The following is an 11,401-nucleotide window of genomic DNA, read 5'->3' as shown; positions in this document are numbered from 1 at the left end:
GACAGCCGACGCTCCCACACCCTGTCCGCAGCGTCTCGCTCCATCCAGATTCCGCCTCTTCTATTGCACCCTTGCACGCTTATCCTGACTCAACATCCCTGTCAGAAGCCTGCAGAAGGGGCACGTCTGGCGTCGCGCCACGCTGCGTGGATAAGTCGGGTCACGCGCCACGACCGAAGCCGCACGAGACGGTGACGGTGACGGGAGGGAAGGCTGTCTGGGTCTCGGGCGACGCCGCCCAGATCGGACGTATGGACAACAAGGTTTCGCCTGTCGCCTCGCCCCCCCACGCGAAGGGGTGTGGGACCCAGCGGCTCGGGCGGGCACGCGACCGCTCCGCACGATCAAATCTGCGATCTGTTCCCCCGCTCGCGTCCGCTATTTGGCAACCTCAGTCCATTTCGGGCATAGAATTCTGCTCCATACATAATGAGGCGAACTCCGAGGGAGAGGGTCACCGTGTGCACGCGCGCGCTGCCCCTGCGTCCTGAGGGCTAACCGCATATAGACCCCCGATGGATCTTCACGCCTGAGGCTCGGTCGGGCTCCCATGGAATCCCTGCAGCCTGATGTGATACGCGCCCCCGCGGGAAACACCGTCCTTGCAGCATCGACGCCACCGCGACCCTGGTGACGTTGCGGCCTGAATGGAGGGTTTGCCGATTCGGGCAGACGAAGCACCAGTTGCGGCTGATCTGTTCGGGTCCATTCCATTGCCAATTTCGCGACACAGCCTCCTTCTACCGGCCGACGTCCCCCCCCAGGCTGCAGCTGCCCACGCCCCTCACGCCGCTCTCACACTCCAAGGAGCGGGACCGCCGTGATGCCGCTGATCTTATCTGTCCTGCCCGCCCTCGAGCGCCTCCGAAGCTCTCACGACGCGCTCTCATCTCATCTCAACCTGACGATCATCCACTCGCCTCTTGACCCAAAAACACGAGCTTAAGCCTGACCTCCGTTTGATCCCGGCCATGGGCATGCGGCTTGTTCGCAACTGCAATGCAAGGGGAGCAGAAGTCATGATGTCCAACGATCACAGACTGCAGTGCTCACGTTTTCTCGGGCGGCTGCCCAGCGTGCTAGCCAAACGTCGCAGCGCTGTCGTCAGGTCGGTATCGTGAGGCACCACCGCGGCGAGCACGCCATTGTTCCCACTTCCTTGCAGCGTCGATGTCAAACTAGCGTTCCGGGTGCACGCCAGTCGACTGTTTGACAGCGTGTCCGAGAGGCGTGTCCATTGGGTCCGCCTGAACGGGTGCGGTTCGGTGTCTTGTAACTGTTCAGATGCCGCAACGCGGGCCCGATATGGGCATTCGCGCTTCCAGACCCCGGCTCACGACAGGCAAATGACATGACACAATACATGCAGGTAACGCCTCGACGACAGCAGGCGTGCTACCGCCGGCGGCAACGCCAGGACCGTAGGTGCTCGATTGTCTTAGCATTCCTGCCAGCTGTACGTACCTCCTTCGCTGCGTTGATAGCTTCGCGGCATGCACGGACGATCCCTGCCGGGCGACCCGTCCTCGTGTTGATTGGCTCTCTGCACGTACGTACTCGTGCGGAACCCGCGCTTATATCCACGTGTCCGCCCCGCTGGCGACAGCGACGACGGCAGATCGCGCTCTAGAAGTAAGCGTGCATCAGCGCATGCAGGTACTGCGGGGCGCCCGCGCAAACAAACCTGCGGAAACGCTAGGATAAGCTCCGCGCACGGGCTCCGGCGCAAAAAGTGTACATACCGAGACGCCGCTGTCGACCAATCACTGATCACAAGACGGGTGAGAGCCGACATGCCGCGTCTCTCTCTCCAACCCTCAGAAGCTCTGGCTCGTTCCAGGTGTTGTTCGATTGGCCGCCGCGACGCGCCTCTGAGCTGCGGGGTAATTCGATCAGGTCGCCGGCTTTTGGCAGGGGGCACGCCCGATACGGCCCAGGGCGGCTGCAATTTTTGGCCTCAGCATCCGGGGGTGGAGGCTGCCGTTCGGATTTAGACTGCTCGCAGTTCACGCGGGGAAGGTTCCAGCTGACGATGGCAGTCCGCCAGCCTGCGGTTCGAACGTTCGGCGGCTGCGCGCCACAGCGACGACGCAACAAGGCTTGGCTACCATTCTTCGTGTCTCCTGGCGGTGACCGGTGACCGGTGACGCGGTGACGGGCGGCGTGATAGCGTTACTGAGGTAGTGCGGCCGTGGGAAGCGGAGCTGGCGCGAGTCGTCCAAGGCACGGAGCGTCTCAGACGGCGTCCGATGGCGATGGATCTATCTATGTATCACCTCAATGGAAGACGTCATGTGAACATCTCAGCAGGCGCGAGAGCGAGCGTTCGCCGGGCAGGATCCTGGGACAGGGCTGTATATGTATACGTATGTGTACGTGACGGCACCCACGTCTGGGACTCTGCGGCAGGCCAATGCGTAGCAGCAGCGCGAGATCGCCGCCGCTCATCTAACCAGGGCGGAAATGAGCTCGCAGAACTCGAACGCTCTCCAGCGAAGGTCGATGATCCTAAACGGATGAATGCAAGAAGCCCTCGTGAGCCGTCCGGCTCCCACCAATGGCAGGCAATTGCGCCGCCGTCTGGGGGTCCCGGCAGAATGCCGACGCGTGTTGCGGTAGGCGAGTGGTGTCATGTCATCTGCACGCAACGGCGACCTTGTCCCAACTCAGAAGCTTGTTTGGGTAGCCATATCCACGTCCTCGCGCCAACGCGGCGGTAGTTGCGAACAAGGGACGCCGCGCGCCCTCAGCTTGGCGCGACGCAAGTAGCTCGCGTTCTGCACCCTCACGAGCGATTTAGAAAATAGTGAATCACCGACCCCCTCCGAGGGCGCGTCGGGCACTGGCGTGGCGGACAGCGCGGTCCCAGCACGCGATCCGCCGAGATTCGTGCGCGGCGTGCGCGCGCGGGCTTCTTACGTTGTCGTCTTGTTTACCGATTTTCGCGGCACACGCCCAGACGAGAGCGCGTCGTCACGAGAGCGGCGAAGGGCGTTTCCTTCTCCAGGTGACGGTATGGGAGAGATGATGACCCGCCGGACTGCGGCATGTATGTGGCCCCCGCGCCCTCCTTCCTGGGCTTCCGGTTCCCCATCCCTCCTCTAGGCAGAACGCGCATACAAGCAGACGCGCCTGATCTGTACAGGCAGCGACAGGAGCCTAAACTTGAGCAGCCGCGCGAAGGCGACTGTACCCACCAGCACGCGCGCGCCGGGAGATTGGTGGGAGATCCGGGTGGCCGCGCTGGAGACGTCTTCGAGTGCCTTCCCTGGGCCGTGGCCTTGTCTGACAGCAATGCATCACGCCGCCGCCGTCAGAGGTCAGAAAAGCCGGGGCGCACCGCTTGCAGTGGTGCGCGTTCCCGATCCTGGCGTTACGGGACCCTGCGTACCATATCCCGCCGAGGGCTCTCGGGCGTCGCTGCGCTGAGGCCCATCGCCGGCGGGCGACACTGCACTAGCACTTATGCAGCACGCCTGGGAATGTTACGACAATCCCATCGGGAGAAGGGGGGATGTGCTGTGCATGGGAATGGCTGCCTGCACGCCACGTCGCGAGGGGGAGCCAATCACGGCATCAAAACTTGTGCTCCCCGCGTCCACAAGGGAAGGGGTGGTCCGCCTTATCCGCATATGCGAACGCGCGACTCGCCCACCTGGATGCGCGGGTCACGAGGGGGAGCCTCGAGCCGTCCGAAGCAATGCACCGCTTCCGCCGCCCGGCCACACATAAAGCTCTGCGTGCCTGCCTTCCCTCGCGTCGCGCGAGCCACCCAGGGAGAGGAGGGGGGGAGGTGTTCGAGGGAATGCATAGCGACCTTGGCAGGCTCCAGGCTCGGGAAGCTCGCACGGTGCGAGAATGGCAGCGCGCGGTGACCTGTGTCCGCGAATCCTAGCCGCCTTCTCCTCCCGAACCGGATAGAACTGGGCAGCGCGTTCGCGGAGACGAAGAAGCGGAGACGATCCGCCCTTCTGCGCTGGCAGCACGGGTGCTCGCTCGTCGACGTGCTTTCCAGAACCGAGGGTGGGGGAACCCGGGGCCCAGGCGGACAGCGCGGAGTTGAGCTGGTGTGAGAGCTTTCCTTGTATCGCCTAGGAGCGGGATCATCCCATCGCCTGCGAATCTTCGTGTCCCTAGACCTATAATAGCCGCTGCAGGGCCTCATCAGGTGCTGCAGGCCTCCCAGCAAAGCCCCCTCACGCGCAGAGAAGATCCGAGGGAAGAACCAGGACGCTCAGGACAGCGGCACAGTGGGGGCGATAGGCTCGGAGTAGCAGCGTAGCGGCGAAGCCTGTCCGAATAGCTCCCGGTGCGAACTCAGCTCGTAATATTACGAGTTCCTCGTTCGCAGCAACCGTAGTCGTAGCTGGGCTGCCTGTATGCTCGCTTGGCCTCACGTCAGCCGCGTCAAGCATGTCGTGCTATTCTGGGGCCACGGACTGCGATACGTCCCGGCGGAACAGTGCGGCAGTCCTCCTGGTCAGGCGCAGCTCAGGCTGGGATTCTGGGCACCCTTGGAGGGTACTATTGCGGGGTGGACCGCGGGTAAGGCGGCGAAAGCGCGGGAGGGCGCTGAATGCAGTCGGGCACCAAGGGATCGCATCCGGCCGACCTATCAAGATGCATCGCGTGAGTATTGCACGCCGCACTCCCATCATCCGAGAATATCATAGCCTCCGACCAGGACCCACCAGTGCGGAGAAAACGCCCTCCGGCGTTTCCGGATAGCCAGAACCCGGACCTGAAGTAGCTTGGCCATATCCGCATTGCGGCAACATTGGAACTGCGCGAGCTGCGTTGGCACCCGGCTTCGCGCGTTCATTTGCGTGGTGCACCACCTCGCGGGGTTCGGCATGCTGCAAAAGGGGGCGATCGGAGCCTATAGAGGTCAGATGTCGACCTCCTCGGAGAGTGAGAAGCGTCCCACGGGACTTCCGGATAACAAGATGCCTGGTATGCTCACGCATGACTGGGCTTCTCGCTGTGGCACGGTCCCACGGCAGAGGAAAGGATGGGAACGCCACGAAGCAGGATGACGGATGCTGGATCGCGATAGGGACGTTCGGGTTCGTGACGGTGCGTGGCAGATAGTAAAGAGGCCGCGCTTCTCATTGAAGAGGGCGTGCCCGCTGCGCAAAGTGGCATTGGTGCCGTCCTTCGCACGAGCTTATTCCTGACCCGCGCGCGGCTCCCCGGGCTTTCTCCGCTTACGGCCATTGCTGACGGAGACGAGCGGCGAACAGAGCAGGGAAGGTTTGCGGAGAAAGAAAACCCCTTCGAGCAACCTGTGACATGCGCGTACGAACGGTTGAGGCACGAGTTCGCTGCGTTGCTTGCACTGTACGCTGGTGTTGAAGGGAAGCTTATGTCCCGGCGGCGGTGCGTCAGGCGGATGGATGCCGGACCCAGGGCGATATTTGAGATGCGTGTCAGATGAACAGTGAGTTTGAGCTCGTCGCACGCTTCCATGTACCAATGGCTGATCCTCGTTGCAGGATTCTCCGCATATGAGCTGATATTGGATTAGAGTTCGTCAGGGTCTCAGGGTCCACGAACAGATAGCTTAATAGACGCACCACCATATCCAGATGGAACTGTCCGCCCTCCGTGGACACCTGTCCTGATTAGTCGATACCTGTGCACTGTGTACTGGACCACGGGGGCTGCCACACGAGGCGGCTGATATCGTCAATGATGACGTTGCGGAGAAGTGAATGAGATGATATCGATGTCAAGGGATGCGCGCTGGACTGTGCAAACTAGAGCAACAGCGGGGCGATGAGTCTGAGCGTCCCTACGTTGGGGAGGAGGCGATCGTCAGATCGAGCTTAGTGCTGGTCGTACCCAAGCTACTAGTCGACGTCAATTACTCGAGAACGGTTAGGCGCGTCTCATGAAACGGATAGTGAATAGGAAACCAAACGACACCACGCCTGCATGTGTGACGACGCTTCGCGAAGTGCCAAATAGACCTTCACTTGCATTGTGAGAATGGGGCCAGAAGAATGAAATGAAAGGTAACCATTCCGAGAGCGCGGGCACAGGCACGGTTGCCGCGAACTCAGATTAATGACACGCACTCCCATGTCCATACGTCTGTTCGGCAAGTGACTGGTCAACGAACGCATCATGTCTGCTTCTTGGTGGGATTTCTGGAAATCTAGATCGTGTAACCTCAGCGCCAAAGGATGTCTGCGGTCAGATGTCCTACACGCACCGTTGACTTTCAGATGTCAGATGCTCAATGCAGACAGCTTCTCGTACCGCCGGTATCAAATCATAGTAACCTCCGCTGATAAGCAGGGCGATCAAAGAGTAGGAGGCCCAGGCTAGAGCCACTAGACCAGAATTAGCCATTGCTAGCGAAATTTGATATCAGTGGGGTTCGGACCGCATCGTGGTTGTGTTGTTCTTCAGTTTCTCTGGTGGACTTCTGGTCCGCTGCGCAGCCACGTCGTGCTTGACACGGAACGCAGCATTCAGGCGCTCGGCCTATAAGGCTCGTAGCCACGCACGTTCTCCATTCTGGATTGTAGTCGTCGAACGACATGTGATAAGGCTATATAAGCACTGAAGCGATCGAGCTAAACTGCGTGTTCAAGCAATAATTCGCTTCATACAAGGTCTCGTGCCGTGAATCGATGGATGCCTCCTCGACGTGTTGGCCCTGCGTGGCGCGCACAGGTCATAAGCATGGTGCACAACACATGCATTGAAGGGCAATCAACGATACTGCTGTAGCATGAGAAAAGAGCACTCACATCCCGGGACCCGAGACATTTCTACACATGGATACATTGTGGGATCCTGACCTCCCTCGGGATCTGTAAACGCCATGAGTTCGAGAGGCCACTCACTAGCGTGAATATTCGTATCGCGACGGTGGCCTGTGCTGACTCTTGAAGCTTGAACGATCACACGGTGGGGGACTGCAGGAACATGAACGTGGGGATCTCCTCCACGGCACGTCGAGAAGCGGATGGTGTATGACGCCGAATCAGGCGCCCGATGCTGCCGGCTTCAAATTCGTGCGCATCTGCCATCCCGTCTTGACTTTTGAGTACTGTGGTCCTCTAGAGCTCTGGAAGACATGCAATGCATTATGAGGCGAATCACGTCTCACAAACTCGGCCACTGAGGGCAGCCACAGCACCCTATGTAGCCGAGCACTGGCGCCATAGCTGAACGTCCAGGGCCTGTTCCTTGTACTCGAGACTTGTCAAACGATTGCTAGGTAAGTAACATGGTCCATATTGTTTGAAGTTATTTACCACTAGGCTAATTACATATGTAGACGGTCAGTCCACATCGTCAAGATCACATTCTTGGCATGTCTCGCGAGCGCTGTCGTACTTCCCTCCTTTCGTCAGGATCCTTGGCAGCACCAGGAGTCCAGACATGTTCATCGAACGAGTAACACAAACTCTCACTATGACTTCATGAGTGCAACCGTACGTTTGTTGTTCCCGAGAGTCGTCTTGGCTGTCACGCCTTGAGATCAATCACACGGAGGCGACTGATGTACCGGCGGCTCAATCGTCCGGGACGAAGTGAAGCAGCTCAGAGGGAGGGGACTCTTCGTTGGAGCAGGAGTACGTGCGCATCAGTTCAAAACATACGGTGCATTCAACATCCATGACATCTATGACATCTTGTGCAGAATAGGCATGCGGGGGAATTCGCTCAGAATGGGAAGTACTTGTGTCGTCTCAGTATCGACTGTGGTTGAATGCCGCACGCAGCACGCTCCCTTCAGCCCCTCCCACTGTCGCTAACGACTAACTTGATTCTATACCCAGCACTCATGCGCCAAAGATGCACTCATGCGGCTGTCCACTGTCTCCGACCCACCGTTCTCTCAGGAAGAAGTTGAAGCTGTAACCTGTTCAGGTAAGACCTACAAAACTTGTGGGTGTTGAATGGTTACATGTGTTCCCCGCAGAGTAGTCAGCTGCAACTCGCCTATTGAGAGAGACCGTCTCTGACATTATTCCAAACATCGAACTCGGTGCAGGGGCAGACATTGTGTGTCTCTGCACGCAGACGGGAGCGGGATCCGTGCTCGCCGCCATTTGTCGAAAGATCGCTTCTAGACGGGAAGACTAGATTCCTCGCCCCGCGCTCTCAGGTCTTGCTAATTTCGACCCACACGATCGTCCACCAGACTCTGAGATTCGGGATTGGCTTACAGATTGCAGCAATCAGCAACTACACGAGGACATCTCCCCCTGCGCACGTCCACCCTAAGTGATCTATAAGCAGACTGCACTTCGTTTAAACGGCACTGACCAATCTTCCTCAGGTTGAATACACGGATTCTCATGACGGTAATTGATTGGCATCTACTGACTACTGCTGGGAGCTTTAGGATTATAGTACGGGGACACAACGGCGTCCCTGCGTGTCTCCAGGAGCCTTGGCAGACGATTCAGATAAGTCAGCCATCAGCCGTTGACTCACTACTGGCATGCGCTAGTACATCGTCAGAGTAGGGGAGAGGCGCGGGTTTCAAAGCACAACTGTTCAATCCCCATAAGGGAATCGCTTACCGCGCTATTGCGAGGATACTTAACCCAGCATCCTCCCGACTCTGGGTTACAGCATCTACTCCGCCAGTCGCAAAGCCGTCTACATCGCTCACCTCCACACATATCATGGCCACTCCAGCTCTCACAGATCTCCTGGCGCGAAACAAGGCCGCGACGGCCTCCTACCAACCCATGCCTTACCTGTCCGAGATGAAGACGTTAAACCTCTCGCCGATTACGACGGTCATCGTGACATGCGTGGACCCGCGCGTCAGCCCCGACCAGTTCTTCGGCCTCAAGCTGGGCGACGCGATCGTCATCCGCAACACCGGCGGGCGCGTAGAGTCCGCCCTGAAGGAGATCGCGGTGCTCGACAGCTTACTTGGGCATGACACGCTCAAGCAGCTGCTTATCGTGCACCACACGGACTGCGGGGCCAGTCACTTCAAGGACGCGGCTGTGAAGGCGGAGATCGCTGCTCGGTACGTTCGAGCGGACGACCTCATTCGACTAGAGGAGATTGGGCTGACAATGTGTTCTTGACAGGCATCCCGAGAAGAAAGCAGAGATCGAGACTTGGTACACGGGTTCTTTTGGAGGAAGAAGCACTGAGGAGAGCGTAAAGGATGATCTGGCCATCGCGCAGGCTGACGAGCTGCTGGGCGAGTCGATCAAGAAGGGCACGCACGGATTTGTCCTTGACATCAAGACGGGACTGCTCACCGAAGTTTGAGCGTCCAATCACCGTAGAGAAGCCCCGGAGTCGGAGCGGGCACCAGCGTAGAATGTATATGTCGTTGTGAATGCCGAAGCCTTTTACGTCGAGGATCGCCATCGTCGATAGTGCAGCCTTGAATGTGTTGTCTCTATGAGTGTAACTCGTTCCGAGCCCACTTGCAAGGTTCCAGTCACAGTCGTTGACATTGCTGGGGTCCGAATGTTGCGAAGCCTTGGCTCCCAACCCTACTCGCAAGTGGTCCGTCAGGACACCATGATCGCTGACCATACGATGATGAGCTTAGGGATGTGAGCTCAGTCGCTGATCATGCATGTCTGGAAGGACTCTCAATGACGAGAGAACTTGTGAACGTCTATGGTTGATCAAGAGCTACACTCAGTCGAAGCGACTTCGACAAACTATTTTCCCCGTCCCTTCCCCAGGCGTTCACGATCTCACCCAGGCCCTCGAATTTGTCGAAAAGAAGCGAAGTTCGGAGGTTGTATCAGCGTCAGAAGACATAGCGTCAGCTACCCGGACGGGGCGTCGGATCCGGACGTGTGAGAAGGGCTCAGTAATCATGCATGCATGCACTGTCTGATACTCAGCGTATAAAGGAAGGGTAGCGATGAACTTGGAAAGCGCGCCATGCAGTAGGAAGCCAGGTCGCTTTGCCCGTCGATTCTGTGCGGCGTATTGAGGATGGACGCAGGGTATGTTGATACTGGAGGAAATTGCATAATTTGGATGAGTGCAGACAGAATCATGGTCCACTCATGTGTTCTCCGTCGCTCTCGAGGCTCATAGAGTTAGATGGGTATCACTGGCCATGGTAGTGAGTGCCAACTGCCAAGTGGCTGACCGTCGATGCCTCACGAGAAGACGCCAGTGACACGCAGAGTCGTGACGCTAACGGATGTCACACTTGTGACCATGGTCAGAGCCTTCGCGCACATTCGGCGAGCTGATCGCATTCCAACTTGACCTTGTACCTCTACGTGTCGCCGTAAATCGGTGTCGGCGAGATGACTCGTAAGTCATCTTCAGGCCGTCTTTACGAACTGTCTCGATTCACTCCAGGTGGCCTACCCCATTTCCTTGGGAAACAATGTTGTAGGCGGTAACCAGCGAGAAATGGACCGCCTGAAGGCGCAGAAGAAGGCTACGGCTGCTAAGGGCAAGCCCAAGGAGAGCGCGGCGTCGCTGCAGCAGCGACGCGAGAAGTGAGTAGTCTCGCTTTTGAGCCCCGCCATGCTTCCAAACGCTTCCTATCTCCCACGTTCCGTCACATTCCTGCGAGCTACCCATTGAATGATGGCACTCACACGATGCAACGTAGGGACGCTGCAGCTCTGCGTGAGAAGCAGAAGGTACGTTCTTTCAGTGGCTCAATCTCAACATATCTAACGCATGTGTTCTGGGATCTGCAGAAGAAGGAAGAGGAAGCAGCACAGGCAGCGGCAGGAGGAGGTGGGAAGAAATAACACTATTAATGGGAGGGTTCCCATCATGTTCTTGCCTCCGCCATCCTCACTCCTGCTTCGCCGATACTTTACTGTAGAGAGATGGCTGTATTGTCGCCGTTGAGTCGGCGTAGTGAATTGCTGGGAGCGGTGCGGCGATCTCGTGGCTGTATGTTTCGGTGCGAGTTCTCTTAGATCTCAATTCGCTCAAGTGTATCCCGTACGGGTCTGTCGATGTTTGCAATCTCATACAAACAGAGTATGTTGAGCTACTTCGGTGACAGATAGGAAGGAAGCGGTCGCGACATGCCACGATGCACTTGCAACCCGGAGAGGTGGCTTATTTGACGTCTCAAGTCATGCCTTGACACGTGTATTCAGCATGTTGTCGTTGCGCTAAACATAACGATACAACACAAGCCAACGAACATAGCCTTAACATGTCGGTCCAGGTACAGATACATTTCCACGCTCAATAGTGGTCTACCCAAGTCCCACGCCCCACCCACGGACCTCGCCAAGAATCTCGATCACGCGTTACGCCCAATTGCGACCTGTCAAACACAGGGATTGTGTATGGTGCGGCGTCTTCAATGCCTCGACGTGCGCTTGTCCTCACGCAAGCTTGTCGTCAGCTGAAATATCGCTTCCGTTATGCGTTCGACGTTCAAAATTACTCTCCAGGGGCTGCG

The 11,401-nt window shown here is 57.8% G+C and overlaps 3 protein-coding genes across 3 annotated transcripts; 2 read left to right on the top strand and 1 right to left on the bottom strand.

Annotated features, from left to right (window-relative positions):
• Positions 1 to 3,350: 3,350 nt before the first annotated feature.
• Positions 3,351 to 4,373, bottom strand: DICSQDRAFT_156576 (uncharacterized protein). The gene has a single exon (XM_007368379.1). It carries the CDS (start codon positions 4,163 to 4,165, stop codon positions 3,623 to 3,625), a length of 543 nt encoding a protein of 180 aa, XP_007368441.1. The 5' UTR covers positions 4,166 to 4,373; the 3' UTR covers positions 3,351 to 3,622.
• A 4,281-nt stretch (positions 4,374 to 8,654) lies between these two features.
• On the top strand, positions 8,655 to 9,261 carry DICSQDRAFT_172617 (carbonic anhydrase; the record flags this gene model as incomplete). The annotated part of the gene is made up of 2 exons (XM_007368378.1): positions 8,655 to 9,010; positions 9,075 to 9,261. 2 exons carry the CDS (start codon positions 8,655 to 8,657, stop codon positions 9,259 to 9,261), a joined length of 543 nt encoding a protein of 180 aa, XP_007368440.1.
• Positions 9,262 to 10,250: 989 nt separating this feature from the next.
• Positions 10,251 to 10,978, top strand: DICSQDRAFT_139039 (uncharacterized protein). The gene is made up of 4 exons (XM_007368377.1): positions 10,251 to 10,278; positions 10,364 to 10,469; positions 10,586 to 10,616; positions 10,677 to 10,978. Exons 1-4 carry the CDS (start codon positions 10,272 to 10,274, stop codon positions 10,728 to 10,730), a joined length of 198 nt encoding a protein of 65 aa, XP_007368439.1. The 5' UTR covers positions 10,251 to 10,271; the 3' UTR covers positions 10,731 to 10,978.
• Positions 10,979 to 11,401: the final 423 nt, after the last annotated feature.

This window comes from Dichomitus squalens, assembly GCF_000275845.1.
Source record: "Dichomitus squalens LYAD-421 SS1 unplaced genomic scaffold DICSQscaffold_35, whole genome shotgun sequence".
Taxonomy (NCBI): domain Eukaryota; kingdom Fungi; phylum Basidiomycota; class Agaricomycetes; order Polyporales; family Polyporaceae; genus Dichomitus; species Dichomitus squalens.
This window is presented reverse-complemented; position numbering and strand designations above follow the sequence as displayed.